General features: G+C 37.3%; 1 protein-coding gene across 3 annotated transcripts; it reads left to right on the top strand.

The window, feature by feature from the left end:
• Positions 1 to 676: 676 nt before the first annotated feature.
• On the top strand, positions 677 to 25,308 carry erbb3b (erb-b2 receptor tyrosine kinase 3b). 3 transcript variants are annotated; one of them, XM_079587434.1, is made up of 29 exons: positions 677 to 739; positions 1,435 to 1,612; positions 8,996 to 9,147; positions 9,249 to 9,429; positions 11,453 to 11,578; positions 12,071 to 12,133; positions 12,558 to 12,676; positions 12,813 to 12,954; positions 14,083 to 14,196; positions 14,338 to 14,455; positions 14,754 to 14,827; positions 14,948 to 15,038; positions 16,703 to 16,917; positions 17,026 to 17,158; positions 17,252 to 17,345; positions 18,288 to 18,445; positions 18,535 to 18,588; positions 18,684 to 18,825; positions 19,616 to 19,735; positions 19,841 to 19,939; positions 20,021 to 20,206; positions 20,320 to 20,475; positions 20,978 to 21,053; positions 21,133 to 21,279; positions 21,377 to 21,474; positions 21,561 to 21,737; positions 22,379 to 22,450; positions 23,088 to 23,334; positions 24,109 to 25,308. In XM_079587434.1, the coding sequence occupies exons 2-29, from the start codon at positions 1,534 to 1,536 to the stop codon at positions 24,933 to 24,935; spliced, it is 4,260 nt and encodes a 1,419-aa protein (XP_079443560.1). In that variant the 5' UTR covers positions 677 to 739; positions 1,435 to 1,533; the 3' UTR covers positions 24,936 to 25,308. The 3 variants fall into 3 exon arrangements, with proteins under 3 accessions (XP_079443560.1, XP_079443559.1, XP_079443558.1); XM_079587433.1 differs by lacking the exon at positions 677 to 739 and adding an exon at positions 1,097 to 1,338; XM_079587432.1 differs by lacking the exon at positions 677 to 739 and having other exon boundaries at positions 1,128 to 1,612.
• Positions 25,309 to 25,550: the final 242 nt, after the last annotated feature.

Genomic DNA, 25,550 nt, shown 5'->3' with positions numbered 1-25,550 from the left:
CGCCAAACCCCTTGACAATGTGCCTATTGTGATAGCTCGGTCTATATGCATCAATGGGGGGATTAAGCAGTGGACATGGCACGGCACGAGTACAATAATGCTCTTCACTGTGAACAAGAAACCCATGCAAGACCCCCGGCTGATGACGACCCGCTCATAAAACTCTGCGAGACTCTGACAAGATAGGCTACCTGTAGAATTATTACCACTCAACCAACCCTAGGCTATATAATTAGCATAACTAAATGTCCTCAAGGAAGGTATTTAATGGCCTTGTAAATGAGTCATTCTTCGATTAGGTGAACGTTCTGTTCCCTAGATAAGGCTACTTCATTTATGAGTGTTGAAATGTAAATGTTGCCAAATTTGAAAGGGGGGGAGCGAAGCGAAGTTTGTAGAACTAGGTGATTTTTCACTTTTCCTCTTTATATGAAACATTGTTGCTGAGTGTTACAGAGCTGAGTGACTATTTGAAAATTATAATTTTTTTGTTCAATCAATCATTTTACAGTCCTCAAAATATAGCAATTATAAATATAGGCTTTATAGTCTACACAGTTTATTATTTCATACCCGTAGTCACGAATAGCTAATAGAGGGGATACTCAATTGAATTAGTGAAAGAAAGAAATGTGCCTCCTTCCGCATATATATCCAATCATTGACAGAGATAATCATTCAAGCCAATCAGCTTTTATAAATGCGTTAGTGCGTCATCATACTTTCAACACTAACACAGGTAAGGAGAAACTTTAAATATTACAATACAACTCAACGAAGAATCACCAAAAAAGTGAGACCGAACGATTTGATCCATGTATTTACTATACTGACAAGTGTTGTGTTGTTGATCAGAGATATTAAAACGCTTCATAATTATGAAGACTGTTTTAAAACTTTTTTTTTTCTTTTTTTTTTAAGATTGTAAGTAAGTTAGTCAAAGGTGCCCCTAATTTTAATTCTTAACTTCATGAAGAAACATTATATAGCCCATCGGTTTGTGAGTCACGGCAGGCTGTTGTGCCAGTTTCCGAAGGGTGGAGAAGCAGCGTTCATGCAGTGATTGGTAAATAGCGCAGCGCTCTATCGGGCCAATCCACATCTTCTCAACATCATAGGCTAAGTGTACACTCAGGGAGTGGTGAGCCTGCGTCATACTTTCAACTTTCCTTCTCACTCTCCTAATCTCGTTTTAGCCTAGTAAATAGTTTATTATCCGTTTACTAAGTGGGAAAATCCAATGGGAATGGTGCTACTGCAAAGCGGAACTTTTTGATGATAGCCTACACACAACGCGGTTGGCAGGGAACAGAGATTATTCAACAGGGAACAGCCGAAGTAAGCAACTAAATGCATTTCATGGATATTTTATTTTAGCATAAACCTTTTTTTGTCCACCGGAATATCACCCTCACGCTGTCCATCTTCCTTGAGAGGGTAGCACTTGGTGTCTGGATTTTCCGCAGCGCGCGGTATGTCTGAGGGCGCGCTCGTGTCAGCTCGAGACGATTCTTCACTCACTCACGAGACGAGATGAGACAGCAGGTGCTCGCGCTCAGCGCGCTGATGTGTTTCTGTCTACCCCAGACAGTAACTTCACAAACACTAGAAGGTATAAAAGTCTTAATTCTCTTATATATACATATTATTGTTGAAATGGCTTTATAAGATACACACTTATAGAATAATGTGAATTTCTGTAGGAAATTATCCTTTTCTCTCCTAACAATTCTTAGTTTGAGTTTAAAAATTAACGATTTGTTTGATTTTCTTGTCATGGTTTATGCCCCCTTAAAACCCCCTGGGTTTATGCCCCTGTTTAGATTTAATGGGTTGTTTCACATTTAAACTATGTAATATAAATATCAATATAAAAAGTTAATGTGTATTGCTTTACTACCCAGGTAAAGGTTAGGCTATAGGCTACTAGCCAATTTATCTGAAAGCAGGTGCTTTGACTGGCGAAGTTTTTCACCAGTTTAAACAACTTTCAGCTTTTTGCACTTAAATAGTCCTGTGGTGTAACAAATGGATTTTTTTAAACACAAACTTTCCGTGTAGTCATTAAAATGTATGTAGAAATCATAATAGTGGTATATATAATGTTTTATATTAAGTTTGCCATGTCCCAGTGCAGGACACTGCTGTCACTGCTTGACGGTGCACTCACTTCTTGGACTTTCTAGTTTCTTTTTGGATTTCTTTTTCTTTTTGGACTTTTTGAGTCTCTGATTATGCCATTAGCCAGACAACATATTAGGCAAAATAATTAGCCTATAATTATGCATACTTGTTCATTTAAATGACCCTCAACTATAACACGTGGCACAGTGGTGACTGGTGAGTCATGTTGACTTGATATATTGACTCTTGAAATTATTAAACCAGTTTCAACTTAAACAGCTTTAGGGCACAAATCTTTTTTCCTCAGGAGCTATTTTTCACAGAACATTAGATTCAAGCACTGTCCCTTAATAGCCAGTCCCAATCACTTACCGTATATTTGCTGCCAATCAAACACCATATATTTCCTGCCAATCACACGTTACTCAGCTGAACAGAATAAGGTGTGGGACTATAGTGCCATATCATAAACCGCTCTTTAATAACTCCTTTACAGTCATGGCTCCAAAGTTCAGCCTCTTTTAAGCATACAAGCGGTTTGATAGAAAGGACTTTACTAAGTTTATTATAATCTAATCACCCTTTCCTTCCGGAGAGAAAAAAAACAGAGAAGATTTTGAATGGAAGACATCTGCTCTGACCTAATAAAAGCACAATATCCAATATCAAGATAGTATAGATAGGTAAAGCCTGTTTGTTTTAAAAAAGAAATGCAACTCTACATTGAACAGATTCAAAAAGAGAAGACCGAAACCATGCATACTTCCATCCAACAGCCGAACGTAATGGCCTCAGATTTGGAGCAGTCTGTACTTGCAGAAGTTCACGTGAATAGGCGTGGATGTGTGTTTTGGAAGTTGTCTTTTTTTGTTTAACGTCGGCTCTTCTTTCAGTTTGACAGTACTGGTGTCATATCTTTCTCAATGTGTCTACTTTGCTTTCCCTCATGGGTTCTTCCACTCACCCTCTTTTTTTTCCCCTGTCTCTTGTTCTGTCTGTCATGAGTGCCCAGTCCCCGCCCTGACTCTCTTTGAACTATAATCATTGTGTGCTGCTGGATTCTATTGTATGTCCCATAGTGGTTTCTGCTCACTGTCTCTGATACTGTTGATTTAAGATTACTTGTGTGAATGAACAGGACTCCATAAATCCATACATTATTAGCATCCAAACATCATGTGTGTGTGTGTGTATGAATATGCGCATGCTATCTAGACAATACCTGACGCAACCGCAAATATGTCATGTGGGTGTGTCCACCTTTACATGTGCATGTCTGCATAGCTTTTTCTATTAGGGTGTTTCTCAGATTTCATTCCTCATTCATTATCATTGACTGCTGGATAGATAATAGGGATGCACTGATTAAAATTATGGTCAGTACAATAATTATTCAATGTTATGGCAGGTAAATGTTTAAAAATACAATTCATGTTGTAATGCTTAAGTGAAATTAGGCATCACAATATTATAATGTACAATATGGAAAGAATGGAATGATGAAAAAAGGGATGAAAAGTCTTATAATATAAAAAAAGTGCTCTTAAAGGATAAAAAAATTTCTGTAAACTCGCACTGTCAGTTTAACCCCATAACACATTCAGGTCTATTTTGACCTTGAAGAGATAAATTAAAAACAATACTTTAGAAACCAAACTTTGGGTCAAGACTCAAGACTATCATCAAATACATATCACTTGGATGTTTTTTTATTTTTTATTAAGAGATATAACCTTTAAATTTGGTTTACTCCCTTTGCAATCTTGTCTATTATTTCTTTCTTTCTTCCTTCCTTCTTTTTTTTTTTTTTTTTTTTTTTTTTACATCTTTGAGATAAATTTGTCCCAAAAATACTTTTGTAAATTATATTTAGCATTTTTACCATGTCTCACAAGCACTTTTGGGACTGAATTTTGTTGATAAGCATGAATATGCATGCAATTAATGAACCATTGCAGCACAAAATAATAATCCTCTTTTTCATCTGAAAGTTTTTTGCAGGTAAAATTAGGCTAATATATTTAGTTTGAAAACTTTCCAGAGTCATTTTTATCTTGTTTGGATGTTGTTTTGTTGGAAAATCAAGTAACACTTTACAATAAGGTTTCATTAGTTAACATTTGTTAACTACTTTAGTTAACATGAATTAAGAATGAATAATACTTCTACAGCATTTATTAATCATTCATTTCAACATTTACTAATACATTATTAAAATCAAAAGTTGTGTTTCTTAACATTAGTTAATGCGCTGTAAACTAACATGAACAAATAATGAAATATTGTATTTTTATTAACTAACATTAACAAAGATTAATAAATACTGTTACAAATGATTTGTGCATTGCTAGTTAATAAATTAGTTAATTTTAACTAATCGAACCTTATTGTAAAGTGTTACAGAGAATCAATAATAACCAGACCCGGGAATGCAAAACTTGTATGCCGAATTTGAATGCATTATGTGGGTTAAAAGTAGCAAAAAAAGTCGATTAAAATCTAAGAATTTTCAGGAAAGAGCATCTATAGATTAATATCCAAAATTGGTCAGCAAATATGTGTATAATAAAAATGTGTATAATAAATATAAATATCCACTGATATCAATCAAATATTGGCTGATAACAAACGTGGTTACAATTAAGTGTGCAACCCTAATAGCCCTAGTTGTAACATTCAAAGTCCACTGTAAAGTCAATATATAACTTATATTGCAGAAACTAGAAATAAAAGGGCCATGTTTATAGATATTTATTGAGTTTACAATGTTCATACGTGTTCAAATGTATTAATTATTAATGAATTATTCAAATTTTGCATTTGTTCTTCAGAATTTGCATACAGAATAGTGTGACAGCACTTCCTGTAAGCAGCACATTTTTATGCGTTCCCAGAATAGATGCTGCTATAACTCGTCCCCTCCTCCAGCTTCATTCCTCGGGGTATCAGAAGCACAGTTCAGTGAGTTTGACTGCTGTTGTAAAGTCACTCAGTGGTATCTGGTTGTGTGCATTTCAGGATGCAGTAACATATAGACTGGAGCAATGTAAAGGACAGTGGTCACACTTAGATTATGTCCCTATGCACCCCCCACCCCTCCGGACTCCCCCTCCTCTTGATAGAGTACTACGCTCACACTCATCTTATTGTCTGGTTGTATGATCTCAGCCCTGCACACACACTCACACACAGTCAGTGTCAATCAGAGCTACACATTAACAGAGCCACACATTTATAGCTAAGTGACAATACTGTGCTTTGTTCATTAATAATGCCCCTCTAGATCTCATAGCCAGATAGAGCCTTAGGCCCCAGACATGCAGCTGAGCATTACACTCTGCCAGTCTCGGGAATATACCGTTTAACCCCTCGCAAAATACACCCACAATGCACACTAGGTTCTCTTGGCTGTCAGGCAGTTGCCGCCTCCCAATGTTTAAGGATTTTTTTTGTTCTTCCTGAGTGTTGTTTGCACACAACTAATATTTTACAGCAACACGATGATTAATGGGTTTATTGAATGCGAACGCAAGCAGGTTCACCAGCCAGAACTTGCTGTGTTTGTTTTACAATGTCATTTTCAAGTTCTCCTATGTTCTTAAAACCTATATTCAAAGTTAAACTCACGCCCATTTACATATTTGTGGCTGCCTCATCCCACCTTTAAAGGTTGATTTACACAACTCTGCTCTATAAAGGCCAAACACAGTACAGATTTTGTCTAAATTAAATTAATTTGGGTTTCTTAAGCCATGTGCACACTGTAGAATTTATAATAGTCCTTCATGATTGTTGCTTGTCTGACTGTACAAACATGATTCCTGCTGTTAGCCATGTCACACTGTAGGATCTCAGTTTTCATTCAAGTCAGACCGTACGGCAGTCAAGACACGTTAAAAACAGACGCACACACGAATACTCGTCCGGAGTTTTACATCATCAATCCGTGACATGTTCGGTGACTATGAGCTGCATTTACATGTGGGATAGAAATGGTGGGATAGAAAAAAAACAACAACAACGTAGATGTTTGTGGAGCAAGTGGTGGTTTGTTGTTGTCTCACTAATTGGGTCATGTGGTTCTGCGCTCCTATTGGTTTTTGATTTTACGTTTGTCGTAAGAGGAGCCACACTGCAGGGACTGTACCTCAAACCTGCACTGCCAGAATCTCGTCGGAGGTCAAATTTGATTTGATGTTGGTGAACATGTCAAACAAGCAATCAAAGACTTCATAATTTGGCCTAAGATCGACAAAATTTGTCTCAGACGACCAAATCATGGCAAAAAATCGTTTGCACCTGGCTTTAGGCCAGTTTTTAAAACTAGTGGGCCCTCCACCACTGTGTATTTTGGATGTTTCACTCATCTAACACACCTGATTCAGCTCATTAATAAAGACAGCAAAAACCCAAAATGGGTGTGTCCGATTTGAGAGACATCCAAAATGTGCAGTGGTAGGGAGTCCCCAGGACAGGGTTGAGAAGTCTTAGAGATCTGTTGTGTGACGTACAGGTTTGGCTCAAACATGCTCAGTTCCTGTGTTAGATTGCTTTGCCTCTGTTGAGCAAAACTTATGCAACAGTAAATAAAGCTTAAATACTTTTTTTTACAGAAGGTGCTTTAACAACAATACAAACTTTACAGTATGCAAATGTTTTCCAGAATGTTCATATTACCAAGAAAAATTTTCTTTAAACATAAGAAATTAATGTTTTTGTTATCATTAAAGCAGCAAGAACATTAATAAAACGTTTTTATAACATAAAACTATTAAGGGCCATTCACCAAAGATGATAACTATAAACTTTAAATAATTGTACTAATTCTGTGAGAATAGGGAAGTCCACAACATAGATGTAATGATGATGAGGAAAACAATATTGTTGGAATCACTTTCTCAGAATTATATTTTCCAGCTAATGAACAATAAAAACATTGACAGCCAATCAGAATCCACCGGACCTTAAAAGAGCTTGAGTACCAGATGTCATGACCACAGCTCGCGATTATATTAAACAAAGCGGTATCCTGTGTTGGTGTGGACGCCAATATAGTTATCGCCATAGTTGTCATTCTTGGTGTGAACAGGCCTTCAGCTGGATGGTTTTTATTCTCAGTGTACAGTGGACGCATTCTCTGTAGTTGAGTTTTACTAAAACTCAATTTGTGCTGAATTTAACCTGGAATATTCTTGATATAACTAGTAGAGTAGGTTTATTTTCATGGCTCACAAAACCAGGATCTCAAATCTGTATGCTACAATGCATCCTGGGTCATTTTGGATGCCACGGTATTATAGAGTGATACACAGTGTCAGTTAAGTAAGTGCATGCACACATGTGCTCATGGTAAACGTGCACTGCAGTACACTCACTGCAGGAAGACCCTTGAGTGTTTTATAGGTGGGGTGAGTCTGAGTGAGAGAGCAAGAGAGAGACTTTTCTATCAGTTGTCATGTCTCAGTCACCTCAGGCCACTAACCCTAGATTCCATCTCAGTCTGAAGCCGTTTCCCACTATTATGCTCGTCTCTTTTTAAGTCTGTTAGGGGACTTTCAGTTGTCTTGTACTACATCCTGACCTGCAGCATCTTGGTGACCTCTGACCTTGCCCTCATTATGTTAATGATCTTGTGGTGTGGCTGCTGCATGATGTCTTTGTGTGCGCTGTGAGTGGAAGCCTTGTGTGGAAGTGGCCACTTCAAAAGGGCTATATATGTGTACAGAGGCCTCTGTGACTGTTCTTCTGCAGTCTCGTACATTATTGCTATTTACAAATAGACCATCAAACTGATATCAGCCTATACACAGGTTTCTTGTATACAAACAATACCGGATGCGCGCGCATCCAAGAGGCAAGACCGCTATATGTTATGCCGAGTTCTGTAAAAGAACATTGTAATTAACGTAGATTTCGCATTGTTTGTAAATTCTTGTTGACTCAATAATAAACTGCAATTTCAGAGTTGGATCTGTTTGCTTGTGTTTCATTTGCATATTAATATAACATTATGTAAAACGTTAGTTACTTGACTAGAATGAAATTGTCCAACTAAGTTTGCGAATCATAAAAACCTGACATACCCTATGCATTTAGGCTAGTTTACAGCACAACAGCTCCGCGTCATCTCTGCTTCTGCTGGATATAGCCGTAAAGACTGTTGCTTTCTGCCTCTTAGATGCGCGCGCATCTGTGTGATGACGTTGCACAGAAACCCGTGTATATATTTGAACGGTATATCATAAAGAAGTATTCTGGGTTATTTACTACTTAACATGTCTGTGGGCAGCATATCTAGCATGCCGTTGATTACTCCAGGAAGTTTACATTGCCCTTTGGTTTGTATAGGGGAAATGCATGAACATTCATATACTTGCACTTGGAAGTCATGCAGGCAAGTGAGCAGTACCACGAGTAAATGTTTAAAACACACAGAATCAGACTAGTTCATAAGCCGAAACTAAGGGCTGTGCTAAAATGAATCTTTGTAATAATATACAATTGAAAAATGTAGCCTAAGGTCTGTAAAAATACACTAAAACAGTATTACAATTTCCATTAATTGTTTTTACTTTTCAGCATCATTACTCCAGCTCTCAGTGTCACATGATCCTTCAGAAATCATTCTAATAGGCTGATTTGCTGCTCAAGAAACATTTTCATCATCAAAAACACTTAATAAATATATATATTTTTTAATAAATAAAAATGTATTTACTGTCACTTTACTGTCTGCTGAATAAAAGTATTAATTTGTTTCTTTTTTCCCCCTTTTTTTATTGTGACTTTACATTTCTTTTCAAATGATCCACAAACTCATATACAGTAGCCTACAACATAATTAGATGTAAGCAATCTCTTTCCCCACCAGTTTGCACTGGCACCAAGAATGCTCTGAGCTCCACTGGCACCCCTGCAGAACACTACAACAACCTGAAGGAACGCTACACCGGATGTGAGATCGTAATGGGCAATCTTGAGATCACACAGATGGAGGATGACCTCGATTTTTCATTTCTTGGAGTAGGATAATTTTATATATATATATATTAAATGGTTGATTTGGCTGTAACATTACTGAATACTGATTACTGCAACATGCTTGTCTTATGCTTCTCTTTCAGAGTATCCGAGAAGTCACAGGCTACATCCTTATTGCTATGAACCAGTTCCGTAGGTTGCCTCTGGACCAGCTCAGAGTGATTCGTGGTAGCAGCCCTTATGAGAAGGAATGGGCCCTTTCTGTCTTGCATAACTTTGAGAGTCACAGTGGCCTGGAGGATCTGGGCCTCACCAACCTTACAGGTGAGACGAGATTGTAAAAAGTTTCCAGCGAGGAGTAATTTGTCCAAACTGAACATGCAGCGTCCCACTGCAGAAACAGAAACCAAGTGATCAACAAAAAGTCCTGCCATTCATTGGTTGTGGATGGTTAGGACACAAATCTCTTGGATCAAAAATGCTTCCTTAGATAATTCCTTTCTGTGGAGCATTTATGATCTTGTAAAGCTACCTTCCCAAAACAAATGGATTTGAGTAGTGTGTAGGAGTATTTAGGAATCTGGCAGATTTGCATAGTGTAGCTCTGGCACACCCATTTCACTCAATAGAGCAAATTGATATACAGACAGGCCCTCAAAAGAGCTTGAGCATGGCAGAAGTGTGTCTGTGTGTTTTGTGGATCACATCATTCAAACTGCATATTTTATATAATTTGGCCTGTCCAGACTCATATGAGATGTCAGAAAAGACGCATTGAAGGGGCACATACAGGAGTTGGACAATGAAACTAAAATACCTGGTTTTAGACCACAATAATTTATTAGTTAGGTGTAGTTCCTTGTTTTGCGGCCAATACAGCATCAGTTCATCTTGGGAATGACAGAAACAAGTCTTGCACTGTGGCCAGTGAGATTTTGAGCCATTTCTTTTCCAGAACAGTGACCAGGTCACTGTGATACTGGCGGAGGAAAACATTTTCTGATGTGCTCTAAAATACCCCAAAGTGTCTCAAAAATATTTAGATCTGGTGACTGTGCAGGCCATGACAGATGTTCAACTTTACTTTCATGTTCATCAAACCATTCTGTCACAAGATTTGCTGTGTGTACTGATGCATTATCATGCTGATACACGGCACCCCCTTCAGGGTTCAATGTTAGAACCATATGGTCCTCCAGTATGGTTTGGTAGTCCTTGGCAGTGACGTGCCTATCAAGAACAGTAGGGAATGCCATGATATTGCAGCCCAAACCATCACTGATCCACCCATGCTTCACTCTGGGCTCGCAACTGTCTGGGTGTTAAGCCTCTTTGGGACAGTGAAGGTGGACTCATCAGAGAACAATATGTGACTTGATCCAGCAAAATGAGTCACAGTGACCCAAATTTCAAAATTGAGATGTTGGTATTAATGGAAAGAGGAGACCAAGCTTTCAAATGATATCCTAGTCAAAGTCCTTCCTTGAATGGTTGTAAAGATATACACATTTGAATTATGGTAGTCTGCCCTCTTTTTCCAATTGAAAACCTGAGAAAATCGCTTTTAAAGTTTTTTGCCCGTTTTTTGTTGATATCTTTCAAAATCCATTGCATTTACAGGGATAAACTATTTATTTTACAGCTTAACTTGACCTAAGACATTAATATATAACACGACATTTCTCAAATTAATAATATTTAATCTTTCTGAGGAGATCTGCTAGCTTGTTTACACAGAGCGCTGCGAGTCTGACAGGAGGATGGCTGGACCAATCGCGTGCCGGTCAGTCGAAACGGGGCTTCCCATTGACAAATAATCAGCGTTTGTGTACATTTCTGACTTCTCATTTCGCCAGAGTGGGTCACATATATGTTTCACATTGTCCACAGCCCAAGATTTGCACTGTTGGTACAATTGAAACCATTGAAACCTCGTGACCAAAGGTTTGGCTATAGCAGCCCAACCATGAATATTGACTGTGTGGATCTCCCGACAAACAGCTTTGGTGGAAACAGGAGAGTCGAGGTGTGCATTTAATTCTACAGTGAGTAGCTGGCAGCTGGGGTTTTAAGTTTTTTGATACAATCTGGGTTAGTACAAGGACATCCCGACTGAGTCGACTGTTAGTCCTGTTGGATGTGGTTTGTTCTACGTGGAGGTATGCTGACATTACCCTGGACATTCTGAGACATTTCCAAGAACTATAACTGCACCTCTTGATGGGAAACAGAAACTTAACATTAACCTTCATGCTCAATACAGTGCAGCCAGCTTTACATTAGACAATTCTTTAGACAAGCAGAAGTACAAACAGGTGTTTGTTCCCCATCTATGCGTCCCCTGCAGAGATCTTGGAAGGTGGTGTACAGATTGTCCATAACAGGAACCTCAGTCATGCTCCATGGATCAACTGGCAGGACATTGTCAGAGACCGTGATGCTCGCATCCAGATCCAGAACAATGGAGAAAAAGGTTTGTACATTCACACCCTGATTGGGTGGTTATATATTGAGTGTGTGAGATAGATATGTATCATTGAATTATGTTTTATATTCATGTCCAGAAAATGTTTTAATCATTTACTCACCCCCATGATGTCCCATCCCCATATTGTGTTCCTTCTTTAAAACACAATAGGACATGTTATCTACCATGTATAGAATGTGGATGATGATGATATGAAAGAAAAGTAGCCTGACTTCTTCCACAAAGCCTTTTTAAATCTTTTTTTTTTTTTTTGAGGAACAGTCTCTTGAATATGTTCAAGAACCAATGGCCTTTAGCACCAATGATTTCATTGTTTAAAAATGCTTTTTTGAAACAAAAGCACAAAATGAGTTTAAATGAGACAATACTGGGTTAGAACCAAATAGGAATCTATAAATGATAACAGTGTAATTTCTTTTGTGAACTATTCCTTTGACTTCTCTCATTTAGATATTTGACCTCTCTTTGTGTTCATAGGGTCATGTGATTCTGCATGCGGAGAATTCTGCTGGGGTCCAAACAAAGATCAGTGCCAGAAATGTAAGTACCGGTAACTGAGATTCATTTCACATACACCACTGTTCAAAAGTTTGGGGTTGGTTTAATGTTTTTGAAAGAAGTCTCTTATTCTCAACCAGGCTGCATTTATTTGAACATATTCAAATAAAGTTTTTTTATATTTTAAAATATTTGGAAATTTCATTTTATTCCTGTGATGGCAAAGCTAAATTTTCACATGATCCTTCAGAAATCATTATAATATGCTGATTTAGTGACACATTTAAGAATAAGAATTTAACAATGTGATTTTTCAGGTTTTAAATTACTGTTACTTTTACTGTCAATTTAATGCATCCTTGCTGAATAAAATTATTCATTAAATGATATTGTTTGAATAATTTAATAACTTTCTTTTAGTCATACACAATGATACGGAGGTATTTTGTCTGTGTGTGTGTTTCAGTGACAAAAACAGTGTGTGCACCTCAGTGTCATGGCCACTGTTTTGGGACCAACCCTAATGAGTGCTGCCACACAGAGTGTGCTGGAGGCTGCATTGGACCAAAGGACACAGACTGCTTTGTGAGTATTAGCACTATTGTCATAATGCTCTCATTGCATTGCTCAAGATCTGTCACATCTATTGTAAGAAACAAATACAATGAAAACAAAACAAAGCATTGTAACAAACTTTAACTCTTAATACTTTTTCAAAAAGGCATGTCGGCATGTCAATCACTCAGGCTCTTGCGTCCCTCACTGCCCTTGGCCTCTGGTGTATAACCGACAGACTTTTCAGGTGGAGCCAAACTCTGAAGCCATGTATCAATTTGGTTCAATCTGCGTACCCAAATGTCCCGGTGAGTTACGGCCACAAAACCCGGTTTACCACAGAGAAGCCGTTCACTAAAGCATGAGCCAGAAAATAAATAGTTTGGTGGCTTGATGGATACAGATCTAGGATTGTAATTCAAAGATAACTATTTTTTTAACTTGGTAGAACTGATGAATGGTCTAGTAAATTATTGTAAATGAACTGTGAATGAACTCTTGGAGCATTCAGCGAGAGCTTTGGGTGACATGCCTCATTGACAGTGCATCAGAACTGCATTGACGTATCCATGGAAGACCATAAACAACAACGTTAAACATAACACAAGTTTAAACAAATGCCAGATTTGAATGGTGCTACACCACTCCCCTTACTGTGTTTTACTTTTAGATTAAATTTGAGTCCACAATTAACACTCGCCAAACACCACTTGCGTTGGCGTTGGAAAGTAAATAAAACACAGGATAGTTGGCTGTTGACATTTTTAGGAATTTCAACATAATACATGGTTCTAAACCACAATGTATGATTGTTAGGCTATGATTGCTAAATCTGACTTGAGCAATATGAACAAATCAAATCAGAGATACAAGACTACTGAAGAAAACAAACTAAAAGTTTCAATTTTCACTAAAAGATAGCCAGAAAGACACCGAAACAAAAACAGAAATAACCACTAAATAATTCCTTTAGAAATAAAATTATTATAAAAAACTTTTTTATAATATATTATTTTTTATATATATAGAAATGTTATTCATATAAAAATGTTTTATGTGACTTAAGCAACGAGAGCAATCAGATACCAGAAGTCTACCAGAAAACCACAGAAAAAGAAAACATGAATAACCGTTAATTAAATAATAAAATAAAAATTGTAATTATTCCTTTTTTTAAGTGTCAAAAATACATATATATATATATATATATATATATTATTATTTTTTTAGAAGAAGAAATACAAAATACACTTTCATGGCAGGTGGCTCTTCTTTGGGAACTATGCCTATATATGTATCTGTAAAAATGGTAGTCTACAAAGCACATTAATGGTTAGTCACTCACACAAAAAGAGAATCTTGTAACTCTCTTAAGGCACATAATAATTAGTGCAGCATGTAGAATCAGTGATCTTTCCTCTTATTTTTTTCTTCAGCACACTTTGTTGTGGATGGCAGCGCATGTGTGAGCAGTTGCCCTCCTGGTAAAACAGAAAAAGAGAAAAATGGCATTAAACAGTGTGAACTTTGCATTGGCCTGTGTCCCAAAGGTAAAGTGTCCATCCAACCCTTTTAATTTACTGGATTATAGCAGATGAATGCATTGAACTCAATGTGCTTAAGAGTCTTGAATAAAGAAAATTAATCTGTTGTCATGTGACCCCTCATATTTTTTCTCTTTCTCTCTTTAGTATGTGAGGGAACGGGACCCAATCATAGACAAACAGTGGACTCCAGTAACATAGACAGCTTTATCAACTGTACCAAGATTCAAGGAAGTCTACATTTTCTGATCATAGGTATCACAGGGTAAGACACACACAAACACACTTTGATAAGCTCTCTCAGACCTGAACAACACTGTGCCATAAACAGTCTGTCCTACTGTATATTCCAGACCTTTGCCCTGTAATGTCTTTGAAGGTTTTAATTAGGTCTTTACACGTGATTCATGGGCTATTTCTCATGAAGACTCCAGCTCAGATTCTTTCACTGCCTTCCACAGGTTATTAATTAATGATTAAACAGAGAGCAGATTGATGAGTGCCCACAGGGAGTCCATTACTGAGATTGTTTATGCTAATAACTGCACTGTTTTATTCCGCAGAGACGTCTATCATAACATACCACCTCTGGAGCCTGAAAAGCTCAAAGTATTTAACACTGTCAGAGAAATTACTGGTATGCTACTTTACTTTAGGCATACACTGATTGGTCTCTGTTTGTGTTCTTGTTGCTGTAGTTTTTGGTACATCATTCCGTCTCATGTTGTGATTCAGTGTGTGTGTGTGTGATTTGTAGGCACTTTGAACATTCAGTCTTGGCCCGATGAACTCAGCGATCTGTCTATTTTCTCCAGTCTCACTACCATTCAAGGAAGATCTCATCACAAGTAAGACTGAGTGTGTGTGAGAGTGTTTTATGTGTGTTTGCATGGTCTAATGTTAACTTTTTGCAACATACGCAAATGGGTGAATTGACGTAAAGATTTCCTACCGGCCATGGAAATGTAAATTCAAATTGCATTATTGTTATTCCAGAAAAACATTTTCTTCTTTTACTTTGATATTTGGGTTACGCTTTATTTTAAGGTGTCATTGTTACAGTGTAATTATTTATTTAAGTACTGAGTAATATTAAGCAACTACGTGTACTTACTATAGGGTTAGGGTAGGATTAGGATTTGGTTGAGGGTTAATTGCATGTAATTATGCATAATTTACTGTTATTACTGTGGTAAGTACATGTAACAAGGACACTGTAAAATAAAGTGTTACCGATATTTGATGCACAAAAGGTTGGGGTTGATGAAATTGCTTAATGTATTTGATCAAAAATACAGTAAAATTAGTAATATTGTGAAATTTCTATTTTAATATATTTTAAAATGTCAGAGTCAATAGCCTTGTGGACAGCGACATGTAGTACGGTTGTGTTGTTGTTGTTGTTGTTGACTTTTATTATGCGCATGGAGAAATTTTGTTTCAACATCCATTCACACACAAAAAAAAAAAAACAATGTACACAAATATGAAAATCATACAGTATAAAAATCTAAAAATCAAAAAGACAAAACAATCCCCCCTAACTCATCATCACTGAAACCCTCTCAGTAAATTCTACAAAAACACTGTCTTTCATTTAAGCATTGTACTGCCTGTGGCAAAAGGGGTTGTTTTCCCCTATTTAAAAAAAACAAAAACAAAACTTAAATCTCCAACCCGAAAGTAATAGCTGTTTATTACCTATATTAGCTATTACCTTCGGGTTGGAGATTTAAAATGCTAGTGTTTTTGTTTTGTTTTTTGTTTTTTCATTAAACAGTTGATGCCTATGGTCTGATATATTTCCATGGCTTTGTAGTACTTCAGATGACCTGAGTTTGAGTTCCGGCTCAATAAAAGTATTAATTTATTCATTTTTAACCTGTGTGTGCGTGCGTGCCTACATGCATGCGTGCGTGCGCGCGTGCGTGTGTGTGTGTGTTTTGCACATCAGTCATTATTTTGTGTCCTATTCCAGTCACATCCTGGTTTTTTTTCATTGCTTTAAATGTTTGTCTCTCCACTAAGTGTTTTATTGCTTTTTATTCCTGCAGTGTTTAACATTGTGCATGCGTCTCACCATTGTTTTTTGTTTTCCCTGTGTTTTGTATGTTACTCCCCTCATTCTCCACATGTGCTTATGTCTGTCCTGCAGCCCTAAGAGGTATGTACTCCCTGCAACCCATCTAAAAACCGGTATTCCTGTATCGCCAAATCTCTCTCAATCACATGTGCAAACATTGTCTTTTTTCCTGCTGTGGGTGCCAAGTAATGACGACAATCTTCCTGATAAGTTGTGAAATGTTTCTGTAAGGATAACAGGGGCATGTATGAGCATATATTCAAACTGACATGAGATGAGGGTCATGAATGGTTCATGTGCTTTCATTTGTGATCTGGCACTGGGAGCCTGTGGTGGTGTGCTCAGGGGAAATCACTGTGGATCTGTCCTTTCCTTCGGTCATTCTCCCTTTATGCTCCAGTTTCTCACTCATTTTGTCCTCTCCATTAGGCCTTTCTCTTTGTTGGTGATGAAGATTCCCTCCCTCACATCTCTGGGACTGTATTCCTTGCGTGAGATCAGCGATGGCAGCGTATACATCACTCAAAATATAAACCTGTGTTATCTCGACACTGTCGACTGGGGTCGGATCTTCACCGGTAACCGCCGGCATCCCAGACGTAATAACAATGACATCAAGGACAACAAACCCCAGACCCAGTGTGGTCAGTTAAGTTCCTCCCTAACTGCAGAATGTGTGCTGTCTGTATCACATATGTTATTATGTTGTCGTCCATTGATAACTTGTATGTCTTTGCATTTCGTGTAAACAGAGGAAGAGGGCCATGTGTGTGACCCGTTGTGCTCTGACGCAGGATGCTGGGGCCCAGGGCCTGAGCAGTGTTTGTCATGCAGGAACCACAGTCGGCACGGTACCTGTGTATCTCACTGCAATCTCTACTCCGGGTCAGTGTGCTTAGTAGATTTGTTTTATTTTTTATATATTTATAAGTTTATTGAAAGTTGGTTCAGTGTATGAAGGACTGTGTGTGTCCACAGAGAGCCACGGGAGTTTAAAGCATCTAATAGAGAGTGCCTTGCTTGTCACCCTGAGTGTCTACCCCAAAATGGGAAACAAACATGCCAAGGAGAAGTATGCAACTTCAAACTTTTCTTTCTTTTGTTATGATTCAAATCATTGTTGGTAAAACGATTGAAAATCAAATGAATAATTTTTTGTGTGCTTTTTTTGAATAAAAAAAAAACTTAAAAAACTTCATTTCTAATTTTCATTTAAGTTGAAGTACTAAAATGACTAAAGCTAAAAAAAAAAAAAAAAGCTTTATTAAAAGAACAAAATGAATAAAAATGACAAAAGCACAACAACATTACTTAAAATAAAAGCTCGTTCTGAATATTAATAAATGCTATCATAATATATAAGTAATTAATTTAAATTCAATTTAGATTCTCTCTTTTTTTTGTGTCACATTTGGAGTCCCATAGCTTTCTCATACATTTTTTCTATCCGTCTGGGAAAACATTTTAGGTATGTAGACTCTTAAACACTACAAGTTTCTGTTCCTGTGCACAAGTCACATCCTCGCTTTTGTATTCTGTAAAATAACGCAGTCTGTGTGTCTTTTGAAATAGTTCAGATTTTTCCCCACTTAGATCAGCTGTTCTAGTGATTTGTTTTACTTCAACTTTATGGTATCCAAGTCTTTGTTTTTACCAGTGCCTATTTGACACATTTTTAATCAACCTCTCACATCTTTCTAACTGTGTATGATAGTGCTAAAGGGTGTTATGATAATGATGTGATAACTTTTTTTACGGTAAAAAAAAAAAAATCCAACCCACACACTCTCTGTGTAATGTCTGCATGTTCGGTTGATTACAGTAACTTGCCAGACAGGCTTTGCTGGCTCTTTGCTTCAGATCTGTTCATTGTGCAATACATCACTGTTAACAGTGACTTAATAAAAAAATTCATTCGAACTGTTTGTCCTAGTGCAGGTGCTTAGTGACAGGAATATTTGTTCTATTAATATATAACTTATAAGTTTGTCTTCTTTCCTTCTCTGCGCATCAGGCTGCTGATCAGTGTGTAGCATGTTTAAACCTGATGGATGGCCCTCATTGCGTTTCTACGTGTCCTAATGGAGTGAATGGGGAAAATGGTCAGACCATATTTAAGTACCCTAATGCAACACGTCATTGTGAGCTATGTCACCTCAACTGCACAAGAGGGTAAGTCCAATTGAGAGAAAGTAGTTTGCTGAAAACACTGTGTATTGGTATGTGAATGTGTTCCTTTGTGGTATTTGTCCCCTCACCAGATGCACAGGCCCTGCGCTCAGAAACTGTGTGGATCATGACAGACTTGTCAACAGGTTTGTAGCACCATCTTCTGGTTACAATTAGAAAGTACAAACGTTTTCAGATATACACATCAAAAGTTTTCCTTCACCAAGCATTTTCCTCTCAGCTCTCAGATCGCAGTTATAGCAGTTGCTGTATTTGCCGGTATCATTGTGCTCTTGGCACTGTTTGTGCTTGGCATGCTGTATCACAGAGGCCTGGCAATCCGTCGCAAAAGAGCTCTGAGGAGGTACCTTGAGAGCGCTGAGGTAAGTCATTTGGTCTCTTTGAATATAACGCTTTTTGCTTAACCTATATGTAATTTTAAAAAATAAGGTTCCTTCCATTTTTTAATACAATTATCTAATTATATTGGATACACACTACCAGTAAGATTTTTTAAAAGAAATTAAAACTTTTATTCAGCAAAATACCTGTTAAATTGATTTTATGAAGTATTTTATGTATGTAAAATATTTTTGTTCAAATAAATGCATTTTTTTTCAAAGTTTTTGTTAAGGATTGACATCCTATTTAAAATGTATTTCTGTTTCCACAAAAATATAAAACAGTACAACTGTTTTCGACATTTACAATAATAATTCTTGAGCACCAAATCAGCATATTAGAATGATTTTTTAAGGATCATGTGACACTGAATACTAATGACTCCTGAAAAATCAGCTTTGCATAGTTATTATAAATTGTAATATTGTACCGGTAATCATATTTCATAATATTATGTTTTTAATAATATTACTTCTTTTAAAAACATTAAAAAATCTTAATGACCCCAAACGTTTGAACGGTAGTGTATATAGCAAACTAGCGAAGACCCTTTTAAAGGCATGTAATGTAAACATGCAGTACATCGCAAATGTAGAGTCTAGTGATACAGATTAATATTGTATTTGAACATTGCATGCGGAGAGTAACTAAATAAACAGTGGAAAGCAACATTCAGACATTTTTAACTCTGTTTATAAGTGTGTTATTGGCCACTGTACTTCCTTGGCTATCAATATTATATGATGCGCATTTCCTCCCGTCTCCCCACAGAGCATTGAGCCGCTGGATCCTGGAGAGAAGGGGACAAAAGTGCATGCTCGCATCCTAAAACCACAAGAGCTGCGAAAGGGCAAACTTCTGGGCTACGGAGTCTTTGGCACTGTGAATAAGGTTGGAATGCCTCTCACATTTAAGTTTGCCTTTGGTCAGTTCAATTCTTAACTGAGTGACCTGAACTGAGTTACCTGTGATTAAGCTTAAGTGACTTATCCTCAGGGTTTCTGGATCCCTGAGGGAGACTCTGTAAAAATCCCTGTGGCAATAAAGACGATCCAAGACCGCAGTGGCCGGCAGACCTTCACAGAAATGACTGATGTGAGACATCAGCTTGCACTAAAGGTACACTCATACATGCATTGCTTCATGCCTTCGTACTTATTTTTCACCTGTCCGCAGCACATGCTTGCAATGGGAAGCCTGGATCACCCGTATATTGTGCGTCTCCTTGGGATCTGCCCAGGGACAAGTTTGCAGCTGGTCACCCAGCTCAGTCCTCAGGGATCCTTACTGCAACACCTTCGCCAAAACAAAGACAGCCTGGACCCCCAGCGCCTGCTCAACTGGTGTGTGCAGATCGCAAAGGTGAGATGAGAAGACTATGTACTGAAGTGTCCTGATAAATTCTTTACAAATGGTCTTTATATAAAGCTCTTTGGTGCAAAATGTTTATACACAACATCTGTATGTATCTTTAGGGCATGTATTATCTGGAGGAGCACTGCATAGCACATAGGAACCTTGCTGCACGCAACGTGCTGTTCAAGAGTGACTACATGGTACAGATCTCAGACTTTGGGGTTGCAGACCTTCTCTATCCAGATGATAAGAAATATGTGTACAGTGAGCACAAGGTAATATACAGATTCAATTTCTCCTGAAATAACATATATATACTACCGTAGAGTTTGGGGTCTGTAAGATTTTTTATGTTTTTGAAAGAAGCCTCTTATGCTTACCAAGGCTGCATTTATTTGATAAATATAGAGTAAAAACAGTAATATTGAGAAATATTACTACAATTTAAAATAATTGTTTTCTATTCTATTTTTGTGGAAATCGTGATACTTTTTTCAAGATTCTTTGATCAATATAGAAATTTCGAAAGAGCAGCATTTATTTGAATTCGATGTTTTAAATTTTAAATAGAAATTTCAAAATCTTTTTTGTCACTTTTGATCAATTTAATGCATCCTTGCTGAATAAAAATATTATACTGGCCCCAAAGTTTTCAATGTTAGTCTATATATTTTTAAATATAAATACAATTAATATAAAATGATGTATATGAGAAATAGGTTTACTAAAAAGGCATCATCGGTTGAGGTTGCTGATGAAATGATCTCTTTTTTTCAGACGCCAATTAAATGGATGGCATTAGAGAGTATCCTCTTCAGAAGATACACTCATCAGAGTGATGTGTGGAGCTATGGTGAGTCTCAGTACTGTTGAATATCAGTTTTAGTTGTTTAGAAGTTTATCTGAGTGAATGTTCTTCTTATTTACTCCAGGTGTGACTGTATGGGAGATGATGTCATATGGAGCAGAGCCATACGCAACTATGCATCCTCATGATGTGCCAGGTTTACTGGAGAAAGGAGAGCGGCTGGCTCAACCACAGATCTGCACCATAGATGTCTACATGGTCATGGTCAAGTGTAAGGCGGATGCTAGACGCATTTGGGCAATGATTTAATGCACTGTTAAAACATTGAAGGTGCTTATAAACACTTTTTATTCTCCATCTTTCCCTAGGCTGGATGATTGATGAGAATGTAAGGCCTACATTTAAAGAACTGACCAATGAATTTACAAGAATGGCAAGGGATCCACCTCGATACCTTGTGGTGAATGTAAGAAACCAAGATTTTCTTTGCAAGTAGTCAAATATAGGCACTAGTTTGTGACTGATTTCATTTATTTCTGTGCCATAATGTAGCCTGCTCAGAATTGCACTGGTTCAGAGGAAAGCCACCAACGTGTCAAAGGCACTCATTTAGAGGCAGACTTGGAGGAAGATGATGATGATGAGGGATTGCAGGGTGGCTTTGCTACTCCTCCCCTTCAGCTGTCACCAACTAGAAGTCATTCTCGCCTCCGTATGGCCTCCTACAGGGTGAGATGTCCATCATTTCTATCATGTTTACACTATCGTTCAAAAGATTGGGGTCGGTAAGATTTTTTTGCATTTCTCTGCATTTATTTGCATATCTGAATTTATTGAATCAAAATACAGTAAAACTGTAATGCGAAAATGTTCTAATATTATTTTCTATATTAGTATATATATACATATTTTTTTATTCCTGTGATGGAAAAGCAGAATATAGTAGCCATTACTCCAGTCTTTAGTGTCACATGATCCTTCAATAATTATTGCTGAATTTGTGATAAAAAACTTGTTTGTTTTTTTATCAATGTTGAAAATTTTAGCTGCTTAATATTTTTGTAGAAACTGACACCATTTTTTTCATGATTATTTGAGGAATATAAAGTTCAAAAGAACAGCATTTATTTGAAATAGAAATCTTTTGTAACATTATAAATGTCTTTACTTTTTAATGCATTTTTGCTGAATAAAAATATTAATTACAAAACACTTGTACTGGCCCTAAAACTTTGAATGGTAGTGTATGTTTGTTATTCTTCTCTGAATAGAACTAATAGTAATAAAGTAACATGTCTTTGGTATAAATATAAACTGCACAATGATTCTCTTCTCACTCTCTCTTTCTCTCTCTCTCTCTCTCTCATTAGGGCACCTCAGAACACACAACATCTATAGGTTATCTCCCTATGACCCCTGGCCCAGGGGACGACCCTAGACAGGTCAGCTTATATATCATCTATCATGTTGACTTTGACTACAAGCTTTCATCTTAAATAACTGCTTTGTTATATCACAGTATGGACAGATTAGGAGAATTCAAACATTTTGATGCCAAGATACCCCTTTCCTAAATTATATTGGCAGCCATATATATTTTCTTGTATAAAGACCCATTTATACTGTTAAATAATAGTGCAAAATTGCTTTTATATTACTTTTATTGATTTTTTAAAAATATGTCATAGCATGTTACTGTACTGGTGGAGCAAAATAATTTATCTAAAACATACTGACTGGTTCTCAACCTTCAAAGATTGAAGGTCCTACGTTGTCCAACACAATAATCAAATATTCAATATTGTTATTTTATTAATATATATATATATATTTTTTAGCTATGTATATCTATATATTATAGTATTTGTATGTGTGTGTATTAAATGTTGTCTATATATGTGAAGCACCACAATAGAGGGAACTAACTGCCCCAAGGGATTAATAAGCTCTAAAATAATAATAATGAGTCCTAAAAAAAAATCTCCTTTTTTTTCTGTGGACCCTTGTTTTAAAAACACTGCATGATTTCACAAATTAATACAAAATGTGAAATGATATACTTGCGTTGTTTCCACCCAGATGAGAGGCCAGAGGAGGAAGACTGGCTCAGTGAGGACAGATTCGGAGTGCTCAGATGGCAGGGGGACCATGGTGGACATTGAAATGGCTGAACTTACTTCTCAAACAGGTAGTCTTCGCAGAGGTCGTAGTCGTATGGACAGCGCCTACATGTCCAACGGCGTGTCTGTGACGTCAGATCCGTTCTCGCCAGGTCTGGAGGGTGTAGATGAGGACCATTATGGATACGTGCTGCCCACGGAGAGAGGTAAAACAATATTGACCTCAAATTTATTACTTTCCATGGCCACACTGTAAAATTTCAGGAGTGACAACTGCATTAAATACATGAGTGAATTCCCTAAATTATCATTCTGTGTGTGTACGGAATACGACTAACTCCCGAAATTGCGATGATTGACACTATGGTAACCATAGCAACATTCTGGCATCTCGTTTGTTTGTTATCCGCTAATTTTGATCAAAGTAATATTACAGCGACCAAAGACTTGTTCTGTTCTGCAATTTTAACAAAACCACTGCCAACAGCAGCGTTGTGTTGTGTTTATGCTTAGAAGGCTGCTTTGCAGTGCTCTCTTTTGCTGTGTTGCCATGTCCGCTTATTATGAGCGTCTTTGGGCTTATTCTATGAGCTTTGCTCATAAAGTGATAAAGTTTATGGAGTCATACAGTGGACATATGCGGGTTGCAATATTTTGGTCTTTTTTCAATATAAAGCATTTGGATTTATTTCAGTTTATTATGGGCTTGTTCTTGATTTTATAGCAAGACCTAGCAACACGAATGAGTCAAGGCCTGTACCTCTTTTCTTGTGATTTCTTGCACTATGCATACAGAAGTGAGACAAATACACGTGATGTAAATAAACATGACAATGCGGCTGTCTCTCCTGTAAATTACTGAACTGGGTGTTACAGAATTAAGCACTAAAAGGTGAAATGACATCCGACTTTAGCTGCAGTGTGTACGTGTTTTTTGGGACTCAACTGTGTGCATTTTTATGACATATTTTCTTATTTAGATTCCAGAAGCACTCTTTCTCATAAAAGGATATCCAGTAACTCCAAGAGTGCTCTCTCGACACAGAAAACAGACACCACACAAGAGTACGAGCTAATGAACAAAGAGCCCCCTCGGCTTTCTACTTCAGCTACAGATAGCGCTGACGCTTCGTCTGCACTGAGCAAACCATCTTCCCCTGCTTCTCCTTACACATGCAACATTTTACCACAGAAAAGAGACACTGACTCAACACAAACCGAACAGTCAGATAAGGCCACTAGTCCCTCTGAAGAGGACAGCCTGGAGTCTGCTGCTGCTGCTTGTGAATCCGGTGTGGATGAAACAGGAACATGTACTGGCGGGAGTCAACCTGAGGTCAGCGCTGTAGAGGAAGAACCCTCAGAGGAGCAGCAGCCACAAAAAGCGGTGGTTGAGTATGAATACATGGACATACGTGCAGACATACACCAGCAAAACGTAGCAGGGGAGAGCACAGCGAGCAGTACGGATGAGGTGGAGAGTGGCGTCAAAGAAGCAATTTACCAAAATGTAAGCAATCTGCCAAGGTTGACTGCAAGACACGAGGATTCTGATTGCACTACACAGCGCAGTGAATATGTGGACATGGAGGCATCTGAGAGAACTGGCTCTGAGGATGGGCATCAGGCTGATTATCAGAACATTCCGCTAAATGGAAGGCCCGTTGTGGGAGAGGAGTCACAAAAGCCTGGTCTCAGATCCTTCATAAAAGTGTGTACTGGAGTGGAGGCGCAAAACACTTCATTTGACAACCCAGACTACTGGCACAGCAGATTATTCCACAAGCAGGACGCTGTATGCACGTAATTATTGACCTCAACTCACTAACAGAAACAATGTGACGGATGAACGAGGGAAACAGAATGGACTGGGATAACCAGGATGTTTCTAAGGATGTATATCTACCATGTGTTCAGTATTTGAACACATGAATTTATGCTAATGTGCCAACAAAATAAACTTTATAATAGTATGAAATGTAATGTCTTGTTGAAGATTGGCCTACCTCTATTTGTTTGTATCTGAAGTCCAACTCCTGTGGTTTTGTATACAGATTAATGTTTGTTTTGTAAGACGATGATTTTTATTTACTCCATTAGGAACAATTCTTTTTGGAAGAAAACTTGTATAAATTGTATATTGATTTTCTCAATAAATAAAGTAATTTGATTACTTACATTTATTGTCTCCCATAGGTAATTGTTCCCATTATTATATGTAAATATTTTGCCAGAACCAATGTAAAACAAGCGTAGGTCTTTTTTTTTTTTTTTTTTAATTCATTAAAAATTAATTTAATGACAACAACACAAAACAATTTTCACTCAGAAATTAGAAATCAGCTATTCATTTCAGAAATAATTACAAATGAATGAAACGGCAAGTAAGATTGAATTGAACGTACAATTTTGTAGTAGAAAG

Source organism: Phoxinus phoxinus, assembly GCF_949152265.1.
Source record: "Phoxinus phoxinus genome assembly, chromosome: 18".
In the NCBI taxonomy this organism is placed as follows: Eukaryota; Metazoa; Chordata; class Actinopteri; order Cypriniformes; family Leuciscidae; genus Phoxinus; species Phoxinus phoxinus.
The sequence above is the reverse complement of the archived record's forward strand: the minus strand, read 5'-3'. Positions and strand labels throughout refer to the sequence as shown.

Coding starts and splice junctions, on each gene's coding strand:
- erbb3b (XM_079587434.1), top strand. CDS start 1,534: ATGAGACAGCAGGTGCTCGCGCTCAGCGCGCTGATGTGTTTCTGTCTA. Junction 19,940..20,020: donor CCTTCACAGAAATGACTGAT/GTGAGACATCAG, acceptor ACCTGTCCGCAG/CACATGCTTGCAATGGGAAG. Junction 22,451..23,087: donor CAGGGGACGACCCTAGACAG/GTCAGCTTATAT, acceptor GTTTCCACCCAG/ATGAGAGGCCAGAGGAGGAA.